This window comes from Larus michahellis, chromosome 8, assembly GCF_964199755.1.
Source record: "Larus michahellis chromosome 8, bLarMic1.1, whole genome shotgun sequence".
In the NCBI taxonomy this organism is placed as follows: Eukaryota; Metazoa; Chordata; class Aves; order Charadriiformes; family Laridae; genus Larus; species Larus michahellis.
In genome coordinates this window covers 46,376,307-46,388,817 of record NC_133903.1, presented here as the reverse complement: position 1 = coordinate 46,388,817, position 12,511 = coordinate 46,376,307, and the positions used below count along the sequence as shown (strand labels likewise).

General features: G+C 41.4%; 1 protein-coding gene across 1 annotated transcript in view; it reads left to right on the top strand.

The window, feature by feature from the left end:
• The first annotated feature begins 253 nt into the window (after positions 1–253).
• EIF2B3 (eukaryotic translation initiation factor 2B subunit gamma) overlaps positions 254–12,511 on the top strand; it is a 102,977-nt gene continuing 90,719 nt past the window's right edge. The window contains exons 1-3 of the mRNA XM_074597732.1: positions 254–411; positions 638–787; positions 3,435–3,574. Of these exons, the coding sequence (XP_074453833.1) occupies positions 336–411; positions 638–787; positions 3,435–3,574 (366 nt within the window). The 5' untranslated portion in view covers positions 254–335. The remainder of the gene's footprint in view (positions 412–637; positions 788–3,434; positions 3,575–12,511) is intronic.

The window sequence follows — 12,511 nt, the reverse complement described above, 5'->3', positions numbered from 1 at the left end:
GCTCCCCAGATCCCTCTGCCTGCAGCTCCCCAGCCCCCCTGCCTGCAGCCGCCCCTGCCTGCAGCCGCCCCTGCCTGCAGCTCACCCCTGCCCGTAGTTCCCCCGCTCCCCCCGCCTGCAGACCCACCTCCGGCCGCCTGGGGGCGCTGTGCCGCCGAGCCCCTCCCGCGGCGATCCATGACTCGGTGCTCCGCAGCCCAAGATCCTTCCTTCGGCGTTCTTCTCACTGCCCTGGCCGGGAGGAGCCGATCACAGCAAGGCGAAGAGAGGGGAATCGAGCCTATCGGTGCTCTACCGCCGTCGCTCGCGATCGAGCCGCTCGGCTCTCCGCGCGCATGCGCAGTGCGCGCCGGCGCCGCCATTGCTGTCCTGTCAGTGAGGCGGTGGGAGCCGGCGGCCGGTGGAGCGGAGGTAACGGCGAGGCGGGGAGAGGCCCGGCGCCTCCGTACGGGCTGTGAGGGGCTCAGGGGAGGCGGGGAGCCGACGCACGCCTCTGAGATGCGCTGGCGGCTAAAGTTGGGCGAGGCTAAACCGAACCGGTCTTAGCCCGGCCCGGCCTGCCTCTGCCTGGCCCGGCCCGGGCCTGCCCGGCTCTGCCGTGGTTGAGTGACATCCTGCCCCTGTGCTCTCTCTGTAGCAATGGAGTTCCAGGCCGTGGTGATGGCGGCGGGAGGCGGTTCCCGTATGACGGACCTGACATCCAGCATCCCGAAGCCGTTGCTCCCGGTGGGCAACCGGCCCCTGCTCTGGTACCCGCTGAACCTCCTGGAGCGCGCTGGCTTTGAAGGTGAGCCGCGACGGTGGCTTGGGTGCGGTGGAGACAACGTGCTTACCCTGGTCTCTTCAGGCATGTCATGGCCACTTCCACCACTCCTATTTATCACCCACCTTGTTCTAGTGTCTTTTTGTAGGTGCCCTGTTGATCAGGGTGGTTGCCTTAGCAGGAGGTTTCTTCTCTGCACTGGGGATGTGCTGTTGGCCCGTGTCACATCATTCCCTTAACTCTAGATTGCACCTCCTGTGCCTTCTCCCCGTTCCCCCTCTTCTCCCCTCACCAAGGCTTTTCCCATCTATATGCTTTTCCTAATTTTGGTGTCTTTTCCAGTGTTGTTAACTGGGAGTCTCACATTTCTTTCTGTGAATCGTTAATGAGAGTGGTGTGAGAAGTGTGTCAGCTCTCTTGGGATATCTATTGGTTTGTTGTTTCAGTCTGGCCTGAAGTTCAGGGTTACTTGCTCTGTCTGAGACATTTAGTTCTTGTTGCAGCATGGAGCCAAGTGCTAGGTTTTGGACGAAACAGGGCAGGGGGAAGTGGCAGACTTGTAACGCCTGTGGGCCGTGTTTCATGGGTGGACTAAAACAGTGTTTAGTATATAGTGAGGTTCTTCAGTATTTTCTGGATTTAGGTTTTTGTTTACCTTTTGAATGGTGAACCAAATCTTTCTGTGGTGTTCTCCCTGCTGCTTATAAAACTTCTTCCTGATGCTTTTCGTGGCTTTGTTTTTTTGTGTTTGTATTTGTCCTTTACGTTTCTGCTTCTCTGTTCTTGCTTCTCCTGCATGACTGCAATTATTTTATACTCTGTCCCGAGAACATGGCTTTTTTCCTGACTGCTTCTTTTCTCTGTGAAGATGTAAAGGTCAGCTTGTGGTTAGCCATGTCAGCTTCTTACTGTTTCAGTGTGAAAGAGCAAAACAAAGCTCAAACTTGAGACTTTGCCTTTCTTTTGCTTCATTAAGAAATCTTTTAAGAACTTTTTTTCCCTTGGAATTGTTTTTTGCCTGTTTGTTGAAGTCTGCTGTCTGAATGTCTGCATTCTTTGGCTGTTCTCCTGTCTCTTTTTTTACTAGGATCGTACTTTTATCCTGTGATGTGGATACATGGGTAGCTAAAAGCTTCTCTGTATCCAGTCTTGTGCTTTGTGTGGCGCTTTGTAACTATTTAGAAACAACCTTTTCCACCTGATGCTTTTGACCACTAGTAGGTGGTGTTACGGTCAAATCTTTCTCCGTTCTCACACATAGCTCTTCAGCTCATCTATCCCTTATGAAAATTTGGACATGTGGGGTTGTATATGCAGCTTCAGTAAGCAAGCTGACACCTTCCTGCTCCTGTCTTGCTTCTGTCCCCTGACTAAGCTGTATATTTCTGCGTTAATACTCCAGTGGCATGAATTCTCTCCCTGGATCATAGTTCTAAGTATTATAGGAGTTTTTATTTCCTCATACTTGCTTATGTTAGTAAGTAGGTGTCCCACAGTCTGATTCACTGCATCCCTTCTGTCCCAATTGCCAGTGCTTCATCTCTGCTAATAACTATTAGGAGGCCTTTGTTCAGCTCCCTAGGCTTATGCTTCTCCATCAGTAACTTCTTTCCCCAATTCAAGGTGTGCTTTCAGTTCCTTTCTATAGGTTCTTCAGCCTGTTTTGAATCCAAGTTGCCATCTAGTATGGGAGTGGGAGGGAAGCCCTCCCGTATCTCTGGTACCAAACTGCCACACGATTCTCATTTAGAGTTCCTTCCTCTTTTCTGTTAATAGATTCAGGATGAGTTCAGTTTTGATTGACACAGATTTATTCTTAGCATGTTTTCATCTTACCACAGGAGCTTCCTAGGCTGAGGGCTGTAATATTTCCCGTACTTATCTGTTAAAATTGCGTGTGGAGTACAATGTTACAGTGTTGGTTTCTTTTTTACGGGGTGAGATATTTTAATTTGAGGGTTTGACTCTTGCTTTTCCTTCCAGTTCTTGTGTCCAGGGCAAAAGATTTCTTGCTGTTTTGTTTTCTCAGTCTTGTCTTTGCAGAGCTTCTGTTCTTCCAAAGTCTTCACTTTGGAAAATATGCTTTCATGCCACTGTTGATATCCTTCAAATATTTACCTTTTGCATTTACCTTTTATCTTTTGTAGATGGAATGAGTTTGTTGCTCATATATTACTCCACTCCCTTGCCAAGCTGATGCTGAGAAATTGTTTAACAGTTGCATTGTAATACTGTGGTTGGTGGTGCTGTCCACAGAGGATTATACAGGATCAGGGTGGGCAAAAGACAAAGCTTTAAAGTGTCATTGACATTAATGCAGGGTCTCATTGGTCTGTTTGAGGACATATGGTTTGAGGTTGCTCCTTAAGGTAGAATATACTTCTGTTCTGCCTTGCTGACTCATGCCACCTACATGCCATGTGTCTCTCTCAATAACAACCCTCCATCCACACAAAGAAGAGGAGGTTGTTTTTATATTCAGTAGGAGTTTCTCTTTTGCCAAAGTTACTGTTGCCAAAAGAGCTTGGTTTATTGTAGAACCAAGTCATGTTACTCAAGCCTTTTGAAAGTTCCATCAGGCTTTGTAAATAAAAAGTGAGTGTATTGTATTTGTGATTAATATATTTCAGAGGTTTTTTTCTTGATTTCATCCCACTTTTCTCTGTCCTAGAGGTCATTGTGATTACAAGGAAGGAAATCCAAAAGATGTTAAACTTGGACACAAAAATGAAGCTGGATTTTGTGTGCATCAGTGACAACATGGACATGGGTACAGCAGATTCACTCAGGCATATTCACCAGAAAATTAAGGTATTACTGTCTTTTATTAAACTTGACTGTGAGACATTTGTTTATAATATTTTATTTTTTTTCATTGTGCTTTAAGAGCTGTCCATGTAATGATATTGTGGGTAAGTGAATTTCCTGATTCTCAGAATAGCTGAATTTTGTAAAGGTTACCTCATGGCAGAACTCAAATGACCAGAACTGACAGCTAGGAAGGCTGGAGCAAATCCAGTCTGGGCACTAGCTGCTTCTTAGTCAGTGTTAGCTTTCTGACAGGTTGGTTAGAAGGTTGTATTTCTTCATACAATTTTTGATATGATGTGTGATAGCTGTTGTCCAGTTAGTGCTTGGGGAAGTAGTTCTGAACAAACATTCTCTGTTGTCTTAGTTTAGGCAATACGCTGATACGTAAGGAAGCTTATGTTCAGTTCTTGGCCCTGCCACAGGCTTGCGTGTGCCATTAGGCAAGTGACTTGCTCTGTGCTTCTTTTTTCTGCTTTTCCTGTGCTTTTGCCGGCTTGGTCATATGGTAAGCTCTTCAGTAAACAGTGCCCAAATGTGATGAAGGGCTGCTGTTCTAATAAAAACACCAGTTTATAGAATTTTAATTTCCAGCTGCACAATTAAAACACTCCCATGTGAGGCAGAAATGCTGCTCAGAGCTGTTACCGCAATCTGGGATGGAATTTTGGTTTTGTCATTGTCATACACTTAATCTTTCTGATTTGTTCCCTGTCTGTTTAGGCCATCTTAGCCAAATTGGCTGTTTAAATAAAGGTTGCAACAGAATATCAATGGACTGTTTAAGTCCTGAGGTGTCTTTTTGTCTTCAGGCTCTTTTTTGAAGGTAATACATTGCAATATAACAGGCTGCGTCCTCTCAAGAGAAGGACTCCAGTTGAGACAAAATGAAGCTTTCCAGGCAAATGTGAGCATCCAAGTGGTACAATGAGAAAGATTCGGCAAGGGATTAATGCACAGACTAGAATAATTTAGAGGGCAAAGAGAAGATATAAAGAGGAAAAGGAAAATTAACAAAGTAAGTTTAATTTAAATTAATGTTTCTGGCATGTGGAGAATCATGGAACTCAGTTTGGCAGTATTTTTTAAATATGTGCATGCAGTAAGGAAGTATCTTCCCTCTTCAAATTGTGGCCCCGGCCTTACAGTTTTATTGCCTGATCAGAGTGATCAGTCCAGCTGTCCAGGAGCCCCTCTTTTTGGTAATCCGGGCAAGTTTGCTTAGGGGGAGGCCTGGGGGACAACAATAAAGCATGTGTGCGTTAGAAAATAGACTGTGTCTTCAGAGGCGTCAGTGTTGATCTTCTGTTTATCTTTCAGAAAAAAGACTTAGAGAAGATGTGAGGTAGTATTGAAAAACACACAGCTTTTCTTCAGTCAACTGCTGTGTATGAAGGGCTGCAGTTGCTTCTGCCCTTTTTATTCCATGTCTTGCTTGTCTGGCCAGAGAGGGACAAAGTGGTCTCTTATTTGAAATAGCCTATACTAAGTTCTTGAGCAGATTGCTGCACTGTGTATTTTGGAGTCATTCCTCTAGTAAATGCATACCACTGGTACACGTCTTACAGGGTATACCCTCTCCTGTGTGAGAGAACTACAGAGCAGAGGTAGCTGAAAAGCTGCAGTATGTTGGGTATGTCTACAGTGTATTAGGAGAGGGATCTCACTAAAGAATACCCTGGTGAAAACAACTGCTGCTTGTGGCCATAGTTTGCTGGCAGGCTTTTTGCAACCCATGCCAAAAGTCTGATGAGGAGTGTAAACTGGTTGCTGAAACTTTTATTTGTTGCAAATTGAGTTAATTGCCCACAGACAGAAGAGCAAGTGTACTCAATAAAAATGAGGTAACGTGTCACAGTATAGACAACTTGCTTGTGTGCAATGCAAGTGATGTGGAATAAAGCCAAGATTTTAAATGCACAGTAAGAAATAAGTCTAAGGCTAGCTGAACTGCTGATAGCGAATCCTGAGATGCGTGTAAATGTTAAATGACTCTAAAGCATAAAATCTCATGACGTTCTGCCTTGTCTGACATTTGACTGAGGGAGTTCCACCAGTGCAGTGTTGCCGCTTGCTATGCCTGCAATACCAGGCCTTTTTGCTGTGCTGCACCTTGGTTAATGAAGCTTGATACTGTAAAGATTAACTGTTGAGATTAGATTTACGGAATTGTGTTCATTAGTAGCATGAGAATACATATGTGCAAAGCCTGTAAGGGCTGAGGGAAGGTAATTTGCAATGTTGTTTTACCACTTTTTGATGCTGGCAGTTTTGGGGGCAGGTAAAACTGTCTTGGTTCACACAGTAACAAGCAGCTGACTTCACCAGTCTTACTCTTTCCTGGTTCTTCAGAAGTTTGTGAGAGCAAAGGAAGCCTGTTCAAGTTTTTGTTTGCTGTTCGCCCACTTTACACACACACACAGGTGGGGGTTTTTTTGACATCTTTATTTCAAGAGTTGATATAGTGGATGAATGCTCTTTGCTCAACTGGAACTCTTCGTGTTATTTTTGGCTATCTCAGCCTTCACCTGATTGACAAGGTAGCAATTTCATTAGTTTTTTTTATATTCATTACAAGTCTGAATGTATCCTTTCCTTGGATCCTTCACACAGTAAAGATATAATGCTAAACTGGATTCCTAAATGCACCTGCTTGGGAAGTGATGAACAACTGAGAACTTGGTCCCCTAAGTTCCGCTTTTTGGGTTCCTAGGCCTGGGTGTCAGTCTGGCCTGTTCTTTACCAGTAGTTCTTTAATTGACTTGTGTGATGGGGTGTTTTGTTTGTTTAAATGTTCAATGCTGGTGTCTGAATAGCTAACACCATTGACCAATTTGTCTTCACAACTCTGTGACTGAGAACTGAGGCTTAAAGAGGTGTAGTAATTTACATTAAAGAAATGTTTAACAGTACTGGAAACGGGACGTCTGTCCTAAGTCTCTCATGGTTTTGTGGAGAAGCTCATCTTTCTATACTGTGTGCATATTGCATACTCTTTTTCCCCACCTTCAAAAAGCCAGCAGGACAAGAGATCAAACACAAGTTGAAACTATTTAAAATGGAAACTACAGAAATAGAAACTTAGTAGAATTGCAGTCCAGTTTCTGAATTGCAAGTGTTGAGGGTTTTTTCAATGTGTGCTAGATTATGACTTTAAAAAGGTCCTCGATTTGGGAATGCATTAGTCTAAATGTAAGTAACTGAAAAATCATTTGCAGCATATGAAGTAGAAACGGATAGGGATTTTTTCTGTGTCTGTCTGTTTTTGTGTTTGTTTTTTATTGGGTAATATAACATTTGTTCATGTTTTACACTAAGTTATTAATGTCCAGCACTTAAAATGGTGTTGTCAAAAAGCAAAAAGTGCATCTAGAAGTTACTCATTTATTTCTTAAATGTTTATTTTTATACAGGGACATGAAAACAATTTCAGGACTTTGTTACAGCTATTGATCAGATCCTTTAATTGCTTTCCTGTGGACAATCCCAGCATTTCACTAGAACACTGTTGGTTTCAGGATCCTGCTCTAGTCTATGTACTTTGTGGCAGTTTCTATGGATATCATTTTAATGTCCAGTCTTTGTTTTTTGATGTACTTTTAATACCACTGTCAGTTTTATTCTTTTGTCCCGTTAAGTTCCTAGTTTTCTGCTCATCTTTTGCAGGACTGATAATGGGTGGCTTTTCAAAATATGAAAACGAAGCTGCAAAGTCTTAATTCTTTTCTCGTCTATATGTAGGGTTGGAAATGGCAGAACATAGACTATGTAGACTGACAGTTGATAGTATTTTAATAATGCTCTTATTGAAAGTGCAGATTTACCACTACAGGGGTGTTTACAGGTCTCTGTTACTTTGTGGTCTAGCCTGAACAGAGAAACAAGCCAGCCTTCCATGCACGTAGGTTTGGATTGATGACCTTTCCTGGTCATGAAGAGTGAAGAGAGCTCTCCTATTCCAGATGGGGCCTTGGCAAGAGGATGGTATATATAGAAATTTAATGTATTTTGGAAGATGAAGGTCTGCTTCTGTAGCTGAGTAAATTCGTTACTGGAACATCAGTTTTATTTATTTAAAATGCCTTCTGACTTCCATTTTCTTCCAGCTGTTCACGTACACAATTATACTAGAGTAATTCTGAAGTGATTTACTTAGTGAAAACTTCAGTACTTTTTGAGTTATTGCCTTACCCACAGCATGGAAGTGAGACAGGTCCAGCAAGACTTACAGGACACAAAAAGAGGCACTACCATGGATTTCTTCAGCTGTGTGCCTGTCAGCTTTTGAAAAGCTGTGCAAAGTAGTGGAAAAATACCTTTCACTAAATCTTTTGACAACAACGAAGAGCTATGATAAACCAAGCAACTTTGATGGATTCTAACAAACAATGAATCAAGCAGTTATCCTTAGGTTCCAAATCTGTTAAAGCAGTTCTCTCACACAATTTACTCAATCCAGTATCTTTATGTTAAACTTTTAAAATATTGCTGTATGTTCATGTCTGTTTTCAAGAGTCATTGTCAGTAATTACTTTGAAACTTCAGAAAATTATTTTTATAGATTAAAAAACAGAGCCATCTCTCTCTAAGCCTGTACTATGTAAATACCACTTCATCCAATGTATGTTAGTAAAAGCAGACTGTGAGCTCTTTAGGGCAGAATCTATGCTTTCCTTTGTCTCTGACAGACATGTGTTTTAGTATCCTCCTTTGGTTGGAGCCATGTTGCTATTGTTTTAGTCTATTATTTTCATTAAAAATATTCTTGACTTGTCAGGGAGTGCTTGAAATAATAAAAAAATTATTTCACATAGGTGTAAAAATTGGTTTTATATGAAATATAAATCAAACTCCCTCCCTCATGAAATCTTGTTTTGTACATCCACTTTTTCCCCCTGTTACTTTCTGCTTCTGCTCTCTTAAGATACCTATCCTACTTCATCAGTCACTTAGGCTGTTACTCATCACTGTTTCATCCATTACAGGCATGGGAGGCACACAGCCTTTGCATGCTTTGCTAAGGAGCCTGTAGAATTTGTAAGAGGGAAGAAATAATTTGCTTTCTTAAGAGTCGATTCTCTAAAGGATAAACTTTCATTAGGGACAAATAAGCAAACAATTTGGGTGTAAGGATGGCTTAATCTAGCCCTGAGCATGAACAACTAAATACCTCTTCCATAGATGATGAGAAAACACTAAACTTGCTCTGGATTTGTCTTTAATTTTCCTCACATGGTGTTTCAAGATTAAGGTTTTTTTAAATGAGATCAGCGTTTGTCATTTTTAGTAAAACAGTATGTTCAGCATGCTGCTGTAAACTAAGGATGATGTTACAGGTGGGACAGAGCAGGTGCTAGGGTGTAATTTGATAACTTCCATGTTCCTGCTTTTATTTATTTTTATTTAGCATCCAAAGCTTGCCGACTGCCAGGAGCGCTGTGAAAGAGGATCTCTGGAAGAGATGTGTTTTTTCTTTTTTTAAAATCATGTATGATTGCTTTCTCCTCAGTACCTATCTCCAGTCCTGTTTCTGGTTTTTGTTGGTAAGCAGCACTGGCTGGAGCATTCACATGAGTTCATTCTGAATAATAGGGAAATTAGAAAGAGTCCTGAGAGTTTCAGTGCTGATATCTGATACACTTTCTAGCAAGAGAAGAGATGCAAGTGCTGTCTGTTGCATGCTGTGGTAGGAGATGACGCAGTTTTGTTTTGTAGGCAGCTTGTCTTTCAGTGGTGATTTTTTTTTTTTTTTACAGTTGTGGGCAGTAGACTGCCTTATTAAAAGTTAGCTTCTTTTGATGTCTCTTGAAATTTTATGTAATGAAATCCCCTGTCTCTCTTAGGGAGGTTTTTCCTCTGTAGCTGGTGTTAGTGGACACGCTTTTTTCAAGTCATAATGTGAAGTCTTCTGGTATGTGCATTGGGGCTTTTTAGTGGGGTCATTCCCTCCAGTATGTTGCTCTGTGACTTCTTCAGTCCAGATTTATGTCTTCATTTATTTGACTTCTATTCTTAAAGGTCTTCTCTTGCAGTTTAGTAACCTTCTTTGAATGATTCACAGGACCACTATGCAAAATACATGTGCCTTGATGTGACACATTATAGCACAGTAATAGTGTCAAGACTTTGATGGTAACACAGAACTCATTATCTTGGGGATTAGTAACAAGAAATTGTAATAGGAGCTAGGAGCCCAAGAGTAAATTGCAACATCTTAGAATGTACTAATTGAAATAAGGTGATGGTGAGCAGCCACTGTAATGGGGGAAGGAAAAGTAAACACGAGATTAGAATGTATCAGGTACAGATTATTATTTTTTTATAGAGAGAGATGAGAAATTAATACTTATGCTTATTGGGCAATGTGAAGATTTTTTGCCTGGAATATTGCAGAGGTGTGGAACTCAAATGCATCAAAGGTAGAACAAACATTAAAAAAGGATATAAGCTATTCAGAGTGGAATATAATTGGGTTTCAATTTGCTATGAGAAAATATAGGCTGAAAATTACAGAAAGGTTTTAATCAGAGCAGAATAGGATTGTGAAACAGTCTTCCAGAAGGGGTAATCAAGACAAAAATCCCCTAACATTATACCGGAGTGAAAAGCTGATTTTTGTTGTGGTTTTTTGTTTGTTTGTTGGTTTGTGGTTTTGTTTTGTTTTTTAAATAAATTAAGTAATGTGATACCTGGAATGGCAGGAGGCTAAACTCTAACTCAGGAAACCTCTTTGAGAACTGTGTCCCTGTGACATTCTGCTTGCACCATTCATGAAACTGATGCAGACATTTTTGTGGGTTGTAGATTATTGTTGATGAAAAAAAAAAAAAGGCAGGGGGTGTCACTGTAATTTACAAATGGGTTCCTCTGAAATTTAGGCATCTCTAATATTTGACCATTTTGTTTCTTGTGCCAAATTTTACCAGACCCACACAGCTGCTGTCTGGCGCCACGTCCCAGACTGGGGGCCTCTCCAGGCAGCAGGTTGGGAAACCTGGTTAAATCATGAATCTGTTACAAGCTGAAGCAGGAGGTGGATTGGGTGTGCCTAGATCAAGCATTTGTCTTCGCTGAGTCTATATTATTTTCATCTTCTGTTAAGCATTTCTCTCCCTTGTGTCACTTAACTATACTCCAGCCAGTGATTAAAATGTGGTGTTCCAGCAGAGCAACAGCAATGGAACAGTTTCACATTTTCCTTCCTTGATGAGCCCTTAGTTGTGTTAATGGAAGCCCTGACTAATATGGTGTGAATTAATCAGCATGTCTTCTGCTGCTATCACTGGTGAGTGCTTGCATGCGAAATGTTTCGTCTCAGGTGGTCCACCTAGTTTTCTCAGTTTCAAAACGTAAGATTTGAAAGTAATACAGCTCTTAAAAAGCAAAGCAAAACAAACCTTATAAAGCTACCAAAAAGAAGAAGGAAAACCAACTTTCTTTGAACAAATAAACAAAGATTGAAACTCCAGATTCTCTTGGTATGTGCATCTTTGCGAGCCATGTTGTGGAAAGTGTGATGTCACGGTGGTGGTCTGTATGCTGCTGAGGGTCACTGATCCGTGGAGTCTTGGACGGCATGGCTAAGCGCTTCGCTTCCTCTGTTGAAAAATCTCCTTTCCAAACACATGATGTAAGTAAGCTTGCTGTAACGGCTGGAAGGTGGAATCTGAATCCTTTTGGTACAGCTAAGCAGAGTTTGGTGAGAATGGAAAGAAAAACTTCAGTCCCCATAATATATAGTTATGTATTTTTTTTGTACTGTCAGTGGAAATAAAAACCAAATTAAATTCATTTGTAAGAGACAAGGTCTGTCTCTCTCTGAGCAAGACTTCACTAAATATTCAGTTCAACTATTTTGAAATAGTAAAAAGAATTTAATCGCATTTTTTTCCAGCAGACCTGACAGAAAATACTGTTTACTTGAGTGTCTGAAATGCAAATAAAAGTTGCTGTCTTGCTGATTTTTCTGATTCTGCCTTTCTCAATGTTGTTAGTGCTGCATGGGAAAAGCAGGTGTATCAGATGGCAGCTCATGGGGGATGTAGCATCTTGTTTCCTTCTCTGCCTCTGACTGAAAGCTGCTACCACTGAGGCACCAGGCAAAATTTATTACGGTTTGCGTGCCCAGGTCCCATTCCCAAAGCACAGCTGACTGTCTTAGTAGAAAGCAGCAATACTGGCAGGTGCTCAGGCTGGTGATGTTGCTGGGGGGAACGATACAGTGCTGCCTGACTGTGTGCTTGATGAGCGTGTTCAGGACTTTGCTCTGTTTTTTATTTTTCCTGGCAGGGTAAGAGTTAGAGAATTCATCAGTTGTTGGGTTTTTTTGTTTTGTTTTGTTTTTTTTTAAAATTACTCAGCTTCAGAAGAATGTAGCTAATTAAATTAATTATTTTGCTGCCAGAGTTTACTATGGATCAGGGCTAAAACACCAGGAGTTTGAATGAGGCAATTAGCTCTGAAGGTTAGGATCAAGAGTAGTTATTAGGGCATTTGCTCTTCTGCACATTCTCAGCTAAAGAGGATGCTTTCCATTATAGTCACAGGCAAAACCTTAGGTGTTGTGCAAGAAGAGTCACTGACAGACCTGAGATGCCTGCCAGTTTTAATTATTTCATCTCCCCTGCATGTCCTTGTCCTTATCCTTCTCATGCTCCTGGCAACCCGAGGCCTGTGCTCGTTATGTTAATGAATACCTCTTGTTTCCATGTAGAAGTTAATTGTCAGCATTTCTCCTGTGTTACAGTATATGTTTTCATTTAGACCCTATATGGTTTCTGATGGATGACACAAATTCAACCTATTATAGTTGCAGCTATAGTAAGCTCTTTGCACATGTATATAGCTGAAATAATTTGCTTAAAAGCATCCTGGTAAAAATCTTTTCCTGTTTTTATGAGCTACTACTAGTTTTCATTTTTTGGGAGTAAATAGAAGTTA